This window comes from Eulemur rufifrons, chromosome 6 (assembly GCF_041146395.1).
Source record: "Eulemur rufifrons isolate Redbay chromosome 6, OSU_ERuf_1, whole genome shotgun sequence".
NCBI lineage: Eukaryota > Metazoa > Chordata > Mammalia > Primates > Lemuridae > Eulemur > Eulemur rufifrons.
The window spans coordinates 19,821,910-19,840,504 of NC_090988.1; the positions used below are offsets into that span (position 1 = coordinate 19,821,910).

The 18,595-nt window shown below is 39.1% G+C and overlaps 1 protein-coding gene across 5 annotated transcripts in view; it reads left to right on the forward strand.

Annotated features, from left to right (window-relative positions):
- CADM1 (cell adhesion molecule 1) overlaps positions 1-18,595 on the forward strand; it is a 312,975-nt gene that overhangs the window by 255,775 nt on the left and 38,605 nt on the right. For all 5 annotated transcript variants that reach the window (XM_069470880.1, XM_069470881.1, XM_069470882.1 and 2 more), the window contains exons 4-6: positions 2,843-2,980; positions 5,434-5,592; positions 16,816-16,915. In XM_069470880.1, coding sequence (XP_069326981.1) covers positions 2,843-2,980; positions 5,434-5,592; positions 16,816-16,915 — 397 coding nt within the window. The remainder of the gene's footprint in view (positions 1-2,842; positions 2,981-5,433; positions 5,593-16,815; positions 16,916-18,595) is intronic.

Here is an 18,595-nt window from a genome sequence, read left to right on the forward strand (position 1 = left end):
ATATATAAGTCCCTTATTTTTCTGCACTGGGCATATTTTCAAATGCTTTTGAAGTTTCCCTACTTTTTCCTTTAGCCATAGATGATGTCAGCTCTTCAGGCAGATAATCCCAGGAACTAGCCTTGGTCCAGGACTCACTCCAAAGGGTTCTAGAACTTTAGATCATATCTATTGCAATAGAGGGGGAATTAACATGGATAATACCAAACAATAAGAAATCCAGATGAGGATCTAGCTGCCCATCAAGCTTTCAGCCCCCAAACAAAATCTGGAGGAGACAGTGAATTTTCCTCTGTCTTTATCTGTACCTGTCCCTTTTCATGTCCTTACTTTGAACCATCAGACATTATTGATAATGTGAAAAGAATGTACCATCATCTTTGTGACCAAATGGAGGAATGGAGACTTTTCACCACGAATGCCATTGAAGAAGAACAGGTAGTGAAGGTTAGGAGAAGCCTGAGGTGAGGAGAGATAAGGTGTCTTCAGGCACAGCATGAGAAACAAGTGCGTGAAGGAAAGATACCCAGGAACACAGGCAACAACTATCTGACAGAAGACATTTGAGGCTAAGTTCCATTAAAACTTGACAGCGACACATAGCAGAATCTTTTAACAGCTCCTGGATCTGTCCCATTAAGAGGATTCCCAGTTTTCCTCAGAGTGACCATCAAGGTGTTTCTCCCAAAGAAATACAAAGTGGGATCTGGCCTGCCCCATTCTGTAGGGATGTCCAGGATTGTCAGTAGTGTTAGCTATCTGCCCTGTTTGTCAGGTCCGAAGAGAGCCACCTTCCTGAAATTCATACCCCGTCAGTTACATTACTCAGTTACTATTCTCGTTGAGAGCCATTGCATATGTCAACATCAAAAATTATTTTCATCACTCTATTTTTATTTTTGCCTGGACCTTGAAAGGTATTATTTTTGTTTGATTTTTCATTTCTTCATTTGTTGAGAAGACATCCCTATGTCTTTTACTCCTCAGTTGTAAAAACTCATTTCCTCTTGTACTATTCTTCATTGCTTACCAAGGTCTTATTTTCTTTCAGCTTGGACAGTCTTTTCCTCAGATATTTGATCTCACAATAGCACTTTTCAATATTCCTATTATACTGTACTCAGAATGCAGTAGTATGTGTTGGTCCCAAATATTCCCTACCAATTGTCTAGGTACGTGTGATGAAAACCTATAGCCTACCTGTCTGTCAAGTTTAGCGTGGATAAACTACGTGAAGGACACAGCCAGCTGAAGCCATCCCAATTATTTTGTCACTGCCTTCCTGTGTCTCTTAAAATGCTAGCAGATGCGCAACTCCAAATTGGATGTTAAGTTATCTCTCTTTTTGCTTATTTTTATAAGTTAGGGTAGTTCTTTGCCATGTTTAACTACTCATTTGTGCCACATCATATTATTTAATAGCAACACATGCAAGTGAGCAAATATGTGGTTTTCCTTGTATATAGGGAACAAATAAGAGGGATGCTTTTGCTCTAGTAGTTACACCACCACACTGTCTTGCTGAGGAAATATATGCAACAAATCATTTTACTTTTACTTTTCCGTCATTCTCTACAGGAATTTTCCATCTGCTCCAATTCAGTGTAAAACTCTTTCTGTGGGCAGAATTTTCACATTGGACTAGAACAGTTGGAAATCCCAAATACATGGTTTAATCCCATAATTTATTGAAGCGGTATCAGAGATTTATTATTCAACTTGATCATCAGGATGGCATGTTTATACATATTTAATTTCTTGTTTCTCTTCTGAGTTGAGAAACTTATTAATCATAAGTCTCAGAACTGTCTTTGCTTATTCATGGTGGTCAGGACACATATTCTTAGATTCACTCTACTGAATTCAGTATTCTTACTGATTTTTATCTCAGGAGGCTCAGTCTTGGGATGAGGTTGCACCTTATATGAAGTTTCAATGTCAACTGGGTTTCATAAAAGATAATATATTTTCATCATCATCATCATCATCACCACCATCATGCTACATACTCTTGATTTGATATTCAGCATTTCTGCCCCCAAATCTTTTATCTTGACCATTTTATCACATATATGTTTAATATGCTCACAGAAGGGTTGTTTTAATTCTGATATATTAAGTCTATTTGCAAGCACTCAAGTCTCTTTTGCCTTTGATTTCTAAAATCTGGAACATTGGAATTTAGAATATAAAAAATTATTTCAAACCAATTGGCATTTCCTATATTACTGCATCTTCATATCCAAGGATTTTATTACTACACCATGCATCAGAGGTCAAGATTATATTCTGGGTCTCTATGAATCATTTTAATTAAATGAATCTGGTTCTGAGGCACAATTTTTCTGGGTATGAGTGATTGTTTTAAGGGATTCAAAGTTTTTGATCTTTGCTAGAATGTTTCATTTGAAGATTGAAATGCAAAGGTTGAATTCAGGGAGAAATATTGCTTTTAGGGGCTTCCGAGTAAGGATGATAATCGCAGTAGTATGTACTCCTCTTCCTTTTATATTCACTTTCTGGTCAATTTTCTAATGACTGATTGGTGACTAATATTTATATTGTTATAACTTGGTCAATGATAGTGTAGGAGTGGGAGACTGGTCATTATATAATGTAAATTTTGGAGAGAAATTCTAAATTAACTGATTTTGCATAATTCACTTTATTTGATGATCTCTTTGCATTTCTTCCCCCCCCATGACAGTTTATTTTAAATTCCCATCAGCAATGTCCATTATTTGTCTCCTTTTTGATAGCAATTGTGCTAGTTTCCAATGAAGAGAATAATACGTCCAGACATGGATTCTGTGTTTATAAAGCACATGTGTTTAATTTGTAGTCCCACCACGTAATCTGATGATCGATATCCAGAAAGACACTGCCGTGGAAGGTGAGGAGATTGAAGTCAACTGCACTGCCATGGCCAGCAAACCAGCCACAACCATCAGATGGTTCAAGGGGAACACGGAGCTGAAAGGTGAGCTGCAGATTGCCCTGTACTGCAGTAGTTAGTTAGCACTTGATGCTAGCAGGTATGCCTTTGTGGAAATTAAAGCCAAATGCAAAATACACCCATGAAACAACAGTATTCATTTAGACATGGTTTCTGTCAATTGCTAAATATTAAATAAGTCTGAGGGCAAAGCATAACAGCACTTTCGTGTTCTAATTCATATCTTCATTCTGTGGTTTGAGGGTTCCTGGTGATATCTGTTATTCTACTCAGGTGCTCAGAAAGAACTAAACCTATATACTAGAACTCTTTGTGCCAGGAAGAACTTCTATTAGGGGTTTACCCTAAGCTCAGGCTGTCTATGTCTGTACCCTCAATTCTCGTTGCTTTTACCCTCTTACGTAGAGACCCAGGGTGGATCAGAACCCCAAATTCTGTCTTTTTTTTTTTTTTTTTGAGACAGAGTCTCACTCTGTTGCCCGGGCTAGAGTGCTGTGGTGTCAGCCTAGCTCACAGCAACCTCAAACTCCTGGGCTCGAGCAATCCTTCTGCCTCAGCCTCCCGAGTAGCTGGGACTACAGGCATGTGCCACCATGCCCAGCTAATTTTTTCTACATATTTTTAGTTGTCCAGCTAATTTCTTTCAATTTTTTGGGTTTTTTTTTTTTTTTTTTTTTTTTTTTAGTAGAGATGGAGTCTCACTCTTGCTCAGGGTGGTCTCAAACTCCTGAGCTCAAATGATGCAGCCGCCTAGGCCTCCCAGAGTGCTAGGATTACAGGCGTGAGCCACCACGCCCAACCAGAACCCCAAATTCTTATTGTATACATTTTTTTAAATGTCAAACAGTCTTTCACATGGTAAATTCCACAACCTTCTGACATCTATTGCACTATCAGCTGTGGTGTCTATATGCTTTCTTACAAGAGTGGTTGCATGAAGTGTAGACTAAGAATTTTATCTTAATTGTGAATTTACAGAGACCAACTCTCTTGTGAAACCTATAATTCAGTGGCCCAATTCACCAGCCTGTTGTGTAAAGTCTCTGATTTCGTAATGGCAGTACAGGCAGCTCTGTATCCCTGCTCTGTTGGTGTTTCCCTCAGTTCTGGCCCATCCCGTGTTTAATTCCTGGATCCTCAAATACCTGCCACCTCCGTTGTTGTGTTAGATAAAGGATAAAACATATACCCTATCTGACCAATTTGTATCAGTTAATTCCTTTATGTATGTCAGCGTTCAGATTCCTTCCTTTTCAAGTTTGCCCTGCAATTAGTACCCTCGGCAAAGGACTCAGGGGCTGAACTCTAGCTATTTGACAGAAATGCTAGCTATGTGCCTCAATTTCCTCTAAAATGGGGATGATGAGATCACATACCTTATGGGGTTGTTATGAAGGTGAAATGAGTGAATATTTATAAAGCATTTAGCTAATACCTGGGCCAAGGTAAGTGCTGTATATGCACTTGTTAAATAAAGAATGTAAGGAAGAAAAGAATAAGCCCTTTTAGAAAGGGGATAGAGAAATCTATATCAGGAAACAGATAAATCTATATATAACAGCTTAAGTTTCAAAAAGCTTGTTCTGTTTTAATCTCCTATTTTCTAGGTATGGTTTTGGAAGGAAAGAGTTTCTCATTTCCTCTCTGCCTTTCTGTCTAAGTGAATTGAGCCATTAAATGTGTACCGATAAGTACAAAACATTAAAAGAAAGTTAATGGTGTGTCGTGTTCCTGGGAGTGCTGAGTTCAGGAAGGGACTGGCTTGGCCTATTCATCCCATCCGGAAGCCTCCTCCCTCCTTTTCTGGGTGTTCTTGGACGTGTCTCCCTCTGGCCCAGAGCCCTGTATCTTACTTTGCTCTAGCCCACTGCCACTGCATTTTTGTGGTCTTCCAAAAGTCTCAGAGTTTAAACATTTCAATTACAATTTCAATTATGTAAATCCATTTAGTTACTTTCTCTCTTAATTGTTGATGATGGGGGTAGGCAAAGGGGGTTGTTTATATCTCTACTGCTGATTGAATTACTTAGGGGATTTGGATGACGTCCTGGAATTGTTAAATGGCATGACAGCCTAGTAGATATTTCAAGTTCAGATGGTTACAGGGATGAAAAGCACTTTTCTTTTTCTCCTCTTTGAATACATGGAGCAGCCAGATGTTAAAATGGTTCAACTTACAGCTGAGTTTTTGTGGGAGGGTTTAGGATAAAATGAACATATATAATATATTTCAGTAAAAATAGTGTATATTATTTGGGACTGAAGTATATCTTAAATACTATTCTTCAAGGTTGAAAAGGAGGAAATTAAAGGAAATAATCATTTTATCAGTTAACTACCCACAGATTACCCTCATCTCAAGTGACTTCCGTAGGCATTTGTTAAAATAGCAATGTTGGGATCAGGGGAGAAGGGAGAGGATGTATAATGACAGATTCACCCAACTCTGGCTCCTTGATACATTTTCTGTCCCTCAGGCAAATCGGAGGTGGAAGAATGGTCAGACATGTACACTGTGACCAGTCAGCTCATGCTGAAGGTGCACAAAGAGGACGATGGGGTCCCGGTAATCTGCCAGGTGGAGCACCCTGCCGTCACTGGAAACCTGCAGACCCAGCGGTATCTAGAAGTACAATGTGAGTACCCGAGTATCTTACTCTGAGGGCACAGAGTAGCAGTTCCATAAAAACATTGCAGATACCATTTATTAGATGCCTTCATTTTCTATAGCACAGAGTGAATTTTTATCTTGTTGTCTTAGTAGAAAAATAATCAAAGGATTATCTTTCTGAAATACAGTACTGCCACATTACAAAGTGCCGATGAAGGTTTGAGAATACTACATTTAACCCAAATATAAAAGTGAAATAATTCCAATCTGTTCTAACATATGACTGAATTAATTAATTTCTTTGAATATAGACTGTTATTATTTATAACCTCAAAATCTAGGGTAATTTTTCTCCCTTTTTTTAATCCCATGCTAGGTACTGACTTTTTTTAGAAGGGATTTTATTCCCATTCTACGTCAGCATTTTGTTTTAAAGTGCATGTTCCCTTCCATTTTGCCTTAAATCACAGCAGTGAGTTGAAAAGTCAAACTCTTTGGAATCATTGCCACAATCTTGATGCTTTCATCAATACAGCTAGATCACAGTGAGGGAGAATGTCTCCTTACTGTGCCCTGCGGACTAAACACATTCTCCTCATCTCCTGTGGACCCTTCCGCTTAAGAGGAAAAAAATCTGTTTTCTGCACAAAACCATCTTTGTGCCAGTATAGTGGCCAAGGTGCAAGCTTCTCACTTTTTATCAAAAGGCTTCTGTGACTTGGACTCTGAAAAATTCCAGGTGATGTTTTAGTATGCACAGTGAAAACATTACAGGAGTTTGGTTGGGGTGCTAGCGATTTGGTGTATGATGAAGCAAAGGCATCACCCTCTATGAATGCGTGGGCGGGTTTCCTAGGGCTTCCACAAACCGGTAGCTTCAAACAACAGGCATTTATTCTCTCGTACTTCTGGAGGCCAGAAGTCCAAAATCAAGGTGTCGGCAGGACTGCACTGCCTCCAAATACTCTAGAGGAAGATCCATTCTTGCCTCTTTCAGCTTCTGGGGGCTCCAGGAGTTCTTTGGCTTGTGGCTTAATAACTCCATTCTCTGCCTTTGGCTTCACATAACTGTCTCCTCTTCTCTGTGTCTCTCTGCTCTGTGTGTTTCTTATAAGGACACTTGTCACTGGATGTAGGGTCCACCCAGGTAATCCAGAATGGTCTCATCTCAAGATCCTTAAGTTAATTACATCTGCAAAGACCCTTTTTCCAAATTAGGCCACATTCACAGGTTCCAGGAATTAGAATGTGGACATATCTTTGGGGGACACCATTCAACCCAATCTAATCCCTATCCTGTTTTTAAATTGCCTGAGCAAAACAGGGAGCAGGGTTATAAAACATTGCTTCTAAGAGACCATCCCATTCCAGCCTTTCCTTAACTCTGTGAGCTTGGCTCAGTTTAACATTACATAATGCAGGTTTTTCTTGTTAATTCATTTCATCTACTTCATTATATAGCTTCATTATGGGCATCATGCTTATAATTTTCATATCACTAAAACTATTGTGGTGTAATGTCCCTATAATGGGAAAACAGAAATGATCAGATATTATCTAAATTAGCAGATAGTAGATTTCTTGTGACTTTGTTAATATGTAATTCATTTAAGCAAACTTAATATCCATTAACTTTCCTTGTAGGGGCCCATTAGCTTTAATAATACATTAGCTCCTTTGTGAATCCTGAGAAGATATTCCCCCAGTTTCCACCCCTAAACTCTTTTAGCATTTTCCCAGAATATCTTTTAAATAGAGTATGGCCCTACCCACCTGCAAAATTACACTCATTCCCAAATACAAAATATTTCAAGCGCTGTACCTCCTACCCATTGGAAAACTCAGTGATGATCCTTATAAACTTTGTCTTCCATATTCTGTAGATTCAAGTGAGATATGTCCTTCCAAGGAAAGGAGTAAGGTTCCATATCTGAATCCATTCAACTTAAACAAAGTATGACTAGCCCTTAACTGTAGGAAGGTGCCTCTGATGCCTTCCAGAAATGAGGATGCACCAATTGATCATTTTAAACTCTAACATAGCACCTTTTTGTGGGAGACTCTCTGTTCTTTTATTCAATATCAGTCATACAAATATTTTGTCCTTGATGTGCCATTTTTTGAATACATGTACAGCAAAAAAAAAAAAAATCTTTTTAAATAAAGGAAAATTAAGAATTACAAAGCACTACATTAGTCTGAATGGGAATTCAGGGTCTGGTTTGAAATCTTAAATAAGGCTCTCTATGCTCAAGAAAGTCACCTGACGGTTCACTACCCTCCAATCCTAGAGCACTATGAGAACTTTGCAGAGTCAGCCAGGAATTCCTTAAGTAGCTTCTTCAGACATGATTGGAATTCTCTCTCCATCATTTCCTGCCAGCTTTACTCTCCTGGAACACCAGCAGCTCTGCTCATGCCCCAGAGGCCTGAAGCACTCAGTCGTTGGGCCCTGAAGTCTGACCGCCCGTTGGCCAGTATTGTTGGTGGCTCGTCTCCAGTCCCCCATAGCAGTCCTGTCTTTGCAGACAAGCAGCACCATCCCTTGATGGCCATGTGGAAAGAGGAGATGCTTGAATACATGAGATGCTTAGAATCCTTTGTTCCGCGGCCAATGGAGGTTGAATTATTTTGGATACCCTATAAGGAGAACATTACATCCCGTATTTTTAAATTGACCCAAACCCATGAAGTCAGGGTCCTTTTGGGATCATTGAACCCTTTAATAGAAATCCCTAGATAGCTATAGACCTAGAAAAAAATGAATAAAATCATATAGTCACCATATTTCTCTTATAATGTAAGGGGTCCATTTTACCCCTGAGAGTTTTCCTAACTTCATTTATTTGAGGGCCACTTTCACAAGTTTTGCCATATTCATGGATCATCTGTATTTTTGCCTTATTTAGAATTTTTCTTTAAGTCACTTTATTGCTTTAGCCTAAGCAGGACCAATGTAAAAATATCTATTAAATTATTGATTTTATGTGTTATGTATATTATGTCTAATAAGCATTAAAATAAATGTAGAACTATTCTTTTACTGTCTTGTCCTTTGCCACCTAAAAAGATTTCTTATGCTATCAGTGGTAAACAATAGCTTATCACCAGGAAATACTGAGCTCATCCATGGACCTCAGATTCTACTCCAGGTAAATAAGATGACCTTGGGGTCAAATCTTACCCTATATGATTGGTATTAAGTCTGCTCACTTGGTCTGACCCTGGCCCACTTTGTTCCATGAAGGTTTATGGAAACTTCTCTCTACCTCATCTTAGACGAACAGATATTAACCAGGATATGAACAGGGCTAAATGACAGATAATGGATTTGAATGCTGTATAAATTATATCCTTTTAAAAAATAATGTTAAAAAAGAAACGAATAATGAAAATCTGCATTATATGTCGTTAAATTATCTTACTTTAAATAAGACAGGGAAAAAGGGGAGGAGGGACAAAAAGAAGGGAAAGGTGACACTTCTCCCTGTAAAGTGGAGTGCTGCCATATTGCATTTGAAGACAAGGCTTGAGCTACAACTCGAAATTGCTTTTGTCTTGTGGATTTAAGTCCTAATTAACTGAACCGGAATTTTGCAGTGTTTGTTTGTTAGGACCTTTATTTGTGATACCAAGAGAAATTGTTGTGCCCAATTATGTGAAAAATCAGCCAGATGTGTATGCTGTCATACTTTTAATAATCCTTAAGTTTTCGGTGAGTACAGATATTAATTGTGTAGTATGCATTGAAGTGATTAACATCAATGTAATTTATCATCTGGAGATTTCTGAACATAAATAAATGAGTTGTTTTGTTCAGCAAGGTGTTGACCCCTTCAGAATCAGTGAATTAAAGTCCCCCCCCTTTTTTATTATAAATATGAAAGGCACCACAATCAGCCAAGTGTTCAGTTATTTGATTTTCTGGGGCATTAGCCGCTCTTGTTTGTGACATTTCCCTGTTGGGTGCTCGTTTGCAAGCTCATTAATAAGGTTTTCTCCTAGGAACGTTGCTGGGAGTGAAGAACATACAGTAGAGCCCTTAGTTTTCTAGCTTTCATTCTGAGACTCAGCAAGGGTACGGCAGCAGCACGCAGTTAAATGTTTAAAACAGAAAATAATTATGCTCGCACGCTGGAAGAGCTCAGAGCTCTCTTTCCTTAGATGTTATGCAGAGAACAGTTTTGCTTTTTAATGTTCTGAGCTCTATGACCCTACAGTCTTTCTGTGCATTTTTGCTTGCAAATGTCTGTACAGGTGGTGGTGCCCAAATTTACAACATGGTTGATTATAGCAGCGCGTGATACGATTGTAGCACGGTTAGTAGAGCTTCAGATCTGAGGGAATGTACTCTTGTCAAATAAAAGCCTGTTTAAATGAGAACAGTTCACCATCTGAGCGTTAAAAGAAAACTGTCTAAATAGCATCAAGGTGGCAACACATAGCGACGTAAGCTGGGAATTCAAAGAGAAGCTGTGACCCTCCGTGTGGAATTCAGATTGCTGGGCGCAAGGGAGGAAAGCCTTCCTCTGACTGAGACAGATACGAAGCTCTTGCATTACTGCTGCGTGGCTTTTGCTTTCACCCATTGTAGCCTTGCTCTCTACGATGTTTTGCAAAAATCCTCATTTTGTGAGGGTTTTATATGTGTGCATATTTGAAGAAAAGGAAAAAAAAAATTCAGAGATGACTTTTGAAAGGGAAAATGAAAACAAAGACTCCAGAAGTGGGTGTTTGAATGCCTTCCCTGCTCTGATTATCATCTGACAGTTAATCGTGTACATGGGCATCATTTTCAAAATGAGTTTTATTGACTGGATGTAGCCAGGTATTTTATAAATCCATAGTTCTGTTCATCCAAGGTCCAGAGAAGGGTAGATTTTTTTTTTTTTCTTTTATTCCCTCAACTGGGGGAAAATTGGGCATTGAGGAGATGATCAAAACCTGTTCTTTATCTGTGCCAAAATAAATGTTTCTCTGGTATCGATAGTGCCCTGCAGTGAAGAGGAGAGGAAAACCTGGAAATCGGAAAATCTTTCCTATTTGGAGTGGAGGATAACACTTAGTTTCCAAGAGCAACTCCTATATCACATTCTCCCCTATCAATTCTGTTCCCGGGTTGTATTCTTCAAAGCATAATAGCTGGCGTGTTCAGATTTGGCCTGTTTCCCTCTGATCTCCCATCCCTTTTTCAACAGAATATGCTCTTCCTCCCACTCTCCCTTTTATTTTTTTTTAAAGCAGTGAATTGAGTTTCAGGGAGGTTATTTCAGTATTTATTATTCCTTGTGAGAAATAATCAAGGCATGGAGAACCCCTGATTGAAGCTAATTTTTTAACCTATTATTTGTTGTGTTAACACAGAATAGTGTTGCTTCCAAGTTCCTGATGTTACAAGCACTGTAGATTGTTAGCAATACAATCTGCAGTACCAAAGAGGGCAGGAGGCCAAATAACCAATATGCAAAATACAAAGAGTGATTGTTGGACAAAAACATTGTGAGCAAGACTGGAATGACCCTTAAGGGGAAAAGCCTTTGCCTTCACACCTGCCTTCTGGAGGCACGCCCTGCAGAAAGAGGTCTGTTACACTAAAGACCATCTCCCCACATCTCACTGACCTTAATGTATTTATAAAAGGTGTGTCCATGTGGCTGTGGACATCAAATACTTACACAGTGAAACTAGTCTTCTAATGTACATGTTTCACTTAATGGTTTTTAACTCAAGGTCAAATTTTGATTCTGTGGAAGGTTAAGTGGTTGTGAAGCTGACATCTACAAATCTAAAAAGAATGGTCAGACAACACCCTTTATGATTTCCCTTAAGATACCACTTTGAGATACACAAGAAGTATTAATATTAAATAAATGTATAGTAAAACAGAAGTACACAAACCAGAACACCTGGGCTGAACCTCAGGTTTTTTTGGGAGCTGGCTTGACCTTCCAAAAGAAAAACCCAATTATATTTTGTGATGAGGGCTAAGATGGATTCATGGTCTGATTTTTTTTTTTTTTTAATCAGTAGTAGAGCTAGGAGAGAAGTCCACGCCCCAATATTTTTCCCGCTTCTCATGCACTTACTCCTTCCTTCATTCATCCAGCAAATATGCACTGAGTGCCTATTCTGCCTCAGGACCTGGCACTGTTCTAGTCGCCAGCAATTCAAAAAGCAAAACAAAACAAACTTATCTTACAAAGGTAACGTTCTCGTGCAGAAAATCTTGCTATAAGGATTTCCTTTTTTTTTTTTTTTTTTTTTTAACTGTTAACCAGAGAAACAGAGCTACAGGGATTTTCTTGCCCAGTTTTTGCTTTCAAATTTTGAAGATTTCTTCCACGATATGGAAGAGTGTTCTGTGAGTATGTACCCCATTTAAAAGCACTGGGAACATAACTTTCTGCTACAACATTGCAGAATAAAATTTGATTCTGTTGGGTAAACAGGAATTGTAATATCCACAGAACTACTTGAAAGTTGCAACAAGAGGAGATTGCATGGTACTGTGGAGACCTGGCGCATGCTCTTTGGTCCTCCATCAGTCCCTCCAGATTTGACTCATCCCACTCACAATCATAGTTCAGCCCTCCTCAAGAAGTGCAGTTTAAGTACTAGGATTCATACAACAGATGCAACAGCAGGGGGTCCTTCACCTTGCAAACAAACAAAATAAACGGCAGTGAAAATTATTCATGAATGTATTATTACAATAGAAAGCAAACCTTTTGCAAGATGTTCTCTTTAACTCCTCTGAAAGCTCCGTGTGACTCTGTTCTCTCACCAATCCCAATCACCTTGTATTGCTAGACATTGCCCTCCGTTAGTTACAAAGCTGACTTCTCCCAACAGTTTAGACAGCCATCTTGTAGGGGTTGATTCTTGCTTTGAGCTCAAACAGCTTCTAATACTCACCAAATCTAAGGTTAATCTTTGCATTGTCGTTCTACTCCAAACTGCAATAATCCTCATGATTGACAAAGACTCTCCAGTCAATGCTTCCTCACGTGAATGCACACGGGCTGACCCAAACCGTCTACCCAGCCATGCTGATGTCATCCGTGCCCACACTGCCCTTGAGTTCTCCCTGGTAGAACCTAAAACAATTAGCACTTCATCCCCAGGCATCAAATCCTACACTCATTGGTGTATCGGAATATTGGGTGTATCAGTAAGAAACAGGAAGAGCTTATGTCCCAAATTCAGTTGCAGGAACTTAAGGGCCTGGTTGCAGTAAGCATGTCAAAGAGCATCTGATGCTCCCCCCACTCTCTGATTTAGAAATTCTCAGGACGAGAGGGAAGGTGGCAGGAGCCCCTAGGATAACAGAACTCCTGCAAAGATACCTCCTGCCAGGATAGCAGGATGCCTTCCCAGCTAGCCTCAGCTCTCCTCCTCTCTGCTACGTGGGAAGGGTGAAATCCCAGTCAAGAGGAAAATGCATAGTCCTTTTTTTAAAAATTAAAAAATGCAAAAACCTGATTTGTTAGTGTTTGGATCTAGAGAGGAGACTGTGCCTTTTCATTTACATAGGAAATTAAAATACAGGTTACAGAATCTTGAGTTTCATCTTCTGAAAAGATCACAGAATGTGGTGCAAGGTCAGACTGGCACGAAATCAATTGTAATCCGCCGGCAAGCCATTCTAACCTCTTTAAGAGTTTCCTTTTATATATTTTTTTCCCCTTTATAGAGAGAGCAAAGTACATTTAAAGAAAGTCTCATCAAATCAGAATGTCTTTCTAGTATTATTTTTTTAATTGGTTGCTACTGTAGTGTGACCTAAAGCCTCCTGGTATTTAACCCTCTGTGCAACTTTGACTAATGAACAAATTTTGTCTGCTATAGCAGTCTTGCTAAATATCTTTTATGAGGTTTTAAAAAAATTACAATGTATTATGAAAACCTCAGATCCTTCGACCTAATTGATTGGCTGTTGGTGATGCCATCTCTATAACTGTAATGTTCCTTAAGTGCACAGACCTAACTATTTTTCTTATTTTTATATAGCAGTTCCATTTTATAATGACATTAAGCCATTCTGCACAGTACATTTCAGGACAGTTATTGCACTTGAGTAGCAAGTGTCATCTGGCTTTTAGCCTTGTGCCTTACAACACCAACCGAGGCGTAAAATGATCCCCCAGAAAATGTACTAGGCTTTTACCTCATTACTTAAAAATAAATCTTGGAGGTTGGTTCTGTTTCAGAAAAGATTTGGTGGGTTATAACATTTGATTTATGAACATAATTTAAATATAAATGATGAGCTCTGGGCTATTCAATCAGCCATCTGGATTGTTTGGTATTTTGACATATTCATACTGTAGTCAGGATCTTCATAGGAAAATTTCACGTCCCGGAGTTCTAGAGGTGCCAGTGGAATCCCAGGGTTTCTATTCCATCTGTTGAGAATACTTAAGTTCCTTTTTCAAGACAAAGGAAGGGGAATAGAATTTGTAAGTTTCCATCACCCAGGGATGAATCTTGGCACATAGACCTTTCGTTTGGTTCCTAGGCTGAGTGTGAAGATAGCTCAGCTGCATATGGTCAGATAATATGCCTATAAATACTGCGTGTGTCAACGGAGGGAGATATTTTTCTGTATAATACAACAAGATTAATGTTTACCTTTTCATCCAGCTATTAAGGTAACTGTGGCAGCTGTACCCATGAGTAGATAGTAGATGTTTCTCCAGAAACCTAAAGAGTAAATTGGGAAAGTCAGCTATCAAAGCTGAAGGTGTATTTTCTATGAGTTTTTGTGTATGATTCTTGAAATAAATTCCAGGTACCATAGCAAGTCCTTAGCTTGTTCTTCCTAATTTATGTGAGTAATTGACAACTGGTAAACAGCTCATTAGGAACATAAAAAAGCATTTAACTGAAACAAACTTAGTGGTACTGAAGAGGCAGGGTGGATTAGGTTTTTCAACATTCTCTTTATTATTAATGGAAGTTAAGCATGTAAAACCCTTAGTGCACCATGCTGAAAAATATGCCCTCTCTATTTGCTATAAATTACATGAGGAAGGAGGGGGAAAAAAAAAAAAAACCTTCCACATAGGCCAGCAAGCATTCTGCTTCTCCTTAATTAATGGGCCAAAGTCAGCAGTGCATGAAAAATGCAGCCCTTCCATGGATCAGAGATTAACCTATAAGCAAATGTTACAATTCAGCCCAAATTTTGGGCTTTCAATTTAGCCTCACCCAGAATGGCTTATGGGTAAGAATGGCAGAGGTCCCCTAACCAGGAACTCCGTAAGTGCTGCTGTTTCTGAGTATGAACTATGAGGCTGCAAGTCTTTTGTTATCCATGTGTTCAGTGTTGTAACCTTGTCCCACTAATTTTTTTCTTACCTTTTTTAAATAACTTAACCAACTAGCTCTGGTGTGTGTGTGTGTGTATGTGTTACACCACCAAAAGTAATAGACCCATGTGTGTTGCCCAGTAGTTGTAGTCTACGACATGGTCTCTATCTCTAAAAGGGAGAGGAGCCCCTGCTTCAGCCTAGCAGCCAGTGCCAGTTCAAGGTCATCGTGTTCATCCTTATTTCTGCCTTTCCTTAATGGCTACCTTCCCAACCTAGTTATCAGTATCTGGAAACCTCTATGCCATTTTGCTCTTAAACATTTTCTTTGCCAGCACGTCCAAGAATAGAAGCATATTACTTGCAGGGGTCAGCTGGGGCTTCTGGGTTTGTTAACGTTACATTCTCTGGCAAGTGACTTAGCTTCTCAGAAAGCGCTAGCAATTCACAGTGTGCAGTGCACACTGGTGGGTATACAAGGGGGCTCTTTTAAAAGGTTTTGAATGCCACATGGTTTTCAGAGACATGAGAGAAAAAATCTGAGATCGGAAAGAGACTATGAAAATGCATTTGGAAAGCAGCCATCTCTACAGAGGACTTCCTCGTGCAGCTTATGTAGCTGTGTACAGGGTGAGATTGGATGAGACTGGCCATATTTCCATCTTCTCCCTCATTCCATAGGATGAATGTTAATGAGCTCACCACTGCTGGTAAAAGGCCAAGGGGCTGTTGTTTAGGTGGTATGATTGTCTGAGAAAGTAAAACTATGGTAATTGTTTTGACCTTTCAGCCAACTGATGTCTTGCCCTCTCACATTTATTACTCTTGGGTACATTTCCAAAAATATGCATTTACAGAGCCACAGAATTAAATGAGAAAAACTGATTCAGGGATTAATAGCTTGTTAGTTCAACACAGAAAAAAAAAAATCTCCTAATTCCATTCTGGGTTTATTTGTAAATGTATTTGTATATGTGTCTATGTTAATTCTAACTTCTTCAACTTCTCTTCTCTTCCCTTCACCTCCCATCATTCATCTCCCATACCTATACCCCCACACAAGCATATAGTTTCAAGTAGCTAGTAGAAATAAGAATGCTTACATCACTTACCTAAGTATTTCACTGCATTAGGAAGCTATACTTGGCTTTAATTGTGAATTGCCATTGGGAAATTTAGTTTTGAAACAGGAATCCATCCCCAACATACATTCCATGGGGCTGTCTCTCATTAGGTTATCTCTGTGATCTTGGATGAGTATCTTCATTCTGTGGGTTCCAGAGTTCTCATCCCTAAAAAGTGTACTTACTCTACCACCAACGATGGTTCCTATGATAGTAGGCTCTGAGTAAATGTTAGTGTCCTCTCTTCTTAAATGGTTACACTGAGATGTGGAAGAGTTTCATTAGAAGCCAGCAAAAACTGCCAGTTCTTTCTTCTTAAAGCCACTGGAGTGGAATTCAGAAGTTCTGCCTTTCCTGTTTGAAAACAAGAGCAGAGAAGAGGCAAACTTATTAATATGCAGTGTCACAACTTATTGTCACATAGTAATATATGATATATGATAAAATGTATCAATTCTGAGCACCACAAATATCTGTGGCTTCACCTCAGCATGAAGGCAAATGAGTTTCCTTTAGCATGAGTGAGTTTGGAGATAAACTTCAATGTAACAAAATGTATTTCACAGGAAATGTTTGATGTGGCGCAGTTGGCTTATGAATCTCTTATCTATTCGCGGTTCACTCCTTAGAGTTATTAGTCGATTTAATTTAAGCAAATGCCAGGATTACTAACTAATTAGAAGGGTGTTACTGAAGGCTGGCGGATGGGAGAGAGTAAGTGCTGGTACTGTGGGTTTTGAGGCAGCATGCAAGTCTGATTTTGCCTGATGATACCATTTGCTAAACATTATACTTTGTGTTGTTGTCACACAGATAAGCCTCAAGTGCATATTCAGATGACTTATCCTCTACAAGGCCTAACCCGGGAAGGGGACGCGCTTGAGTTAACATGTGAAGCCATCGGGAAGCCCCAGTAAGTTCTGAAGGCCGAGGTTGGCAGAGGGTCATGAGCAGTAAATGTCACAATACAGAGATGTGCGTTCACAACTCATTGGCCTGTCACCTGTCTCCTGCTGCAAGGGATGGAAGATTCTCAGGAAATAAAGAATATTCAGTGAAAGAGGGAATAAATATCTGTGGTTCATAATGGTCAGGATTCAGAGAAAAATTAAATGCCAGCTAAGATTGAAATCTCAGCTAATTCTATTTTATTATCATCAACATGATTGTCAGCACTATTTTCTCTCACACACAAAAAAATAATCCTAATAAATTTTTAGTGTGCCCACAATCTAATGATATATCTGCCACCTTCTGTGTTAATGTCTAAGCCGCTAGAGAGATGGTTTTCAGACTTACATGAAGCTGCTATGTTTAGAGCCAGCTGTAGGAAAATGAATTTGCCCTACCTTTAATTTTACATCTCCTTCCCTCAAAGTGTTGTATTTAACTCCTAGAAATATTTTTGTTGTAAGGAAAGATTCAGAACTTTTCTCAAGGAGGATATATACACCCTTGCATAAGAGAAAAAGAAGAACCCACTAAGATCCTTATTTTATGGAAAGTATAAAGGAGCTATTTCATTTGCCGTACTAAATGATCCAATGTGAAGTAGAGGAACTACATATATTATCACTAGTACAGCAAAAAAGCCACATGGCAGTACCACATGAAATATTGTTTACTTGGTGAAGGGGAGGTTTTTCATCTTTCTAGTAAAGATTGTTTTTAACTGTTTCTTAGGAGAAAAACAACCCATGGAATCAGAAAATCGAAGAATGTGTCAATGTCAGGGTTAAGGGCACTCAAACTTTAGTGGTACCCAACAAAAAACAGCACTGAGCTCCCTCTGCTGTCCCTGTGGTATGATTTGTTTTTTCCTCAGAGAGTTTTGCTAACCAGCATCATCACAGTTTTCATATAAAGAACTCAGAGCATCGTGACAAAGCTTCCCCCAAAATCTTTGGAAAGAAATCTCCCCATTACAGCTAAGGAATGACCCATGACGACAGACCAGGGGACCACAGGGGAGCCTGGTGCTGTCGGTTCTCTCTTCTCATTTCAGCCCTCCCTATGTTTGTGTTTGCCTCTCCGTGGGCTAGAATTTCCTTGTGACTGTTCTAACCATGTGGAGTTTTACAGATGACCTTTAGGAGGTGGGAGGGGGTCTTGGTTCTGTTTTGCTTTCCCTCTGGTCTTCCCAAGTTATTTGGTTTTGAATGCTTTAAGCTTCAGCAGAGCGGTCTTTTTCTCTTTTGAGCGCTGCCAAAGATTCAGACCTTTCTTTTTGTAAACTGTTTGAATTATGCCCTAATTAGCAGCTTACCTTTTTTCCAAAACAATCCAATGGAGGAAGAAAAAAAAAAAAAATTCTCAGAGGCCTCTTGCCACTTGCAACACCTATATTCAGCCACATTAACCACATTTACAATGTATGGCTTGCTAACCTATATTTTGTTTTTGTATTTTTCCCCTGAAGAAGGTACTGTGTTCAATTGAATGTGCCGCGAGGACAGTAAATTACATGTTTCCTCCAGGACATTTACGCCAGAGAGGGTATTTGTTTGTTCCTCTCAAATAGGAACGGGTATATGGTTGTGTGAGCAAGCTCGCATTACTCTGCTGCTATCCCTTCTAGCATATTACCTATTTA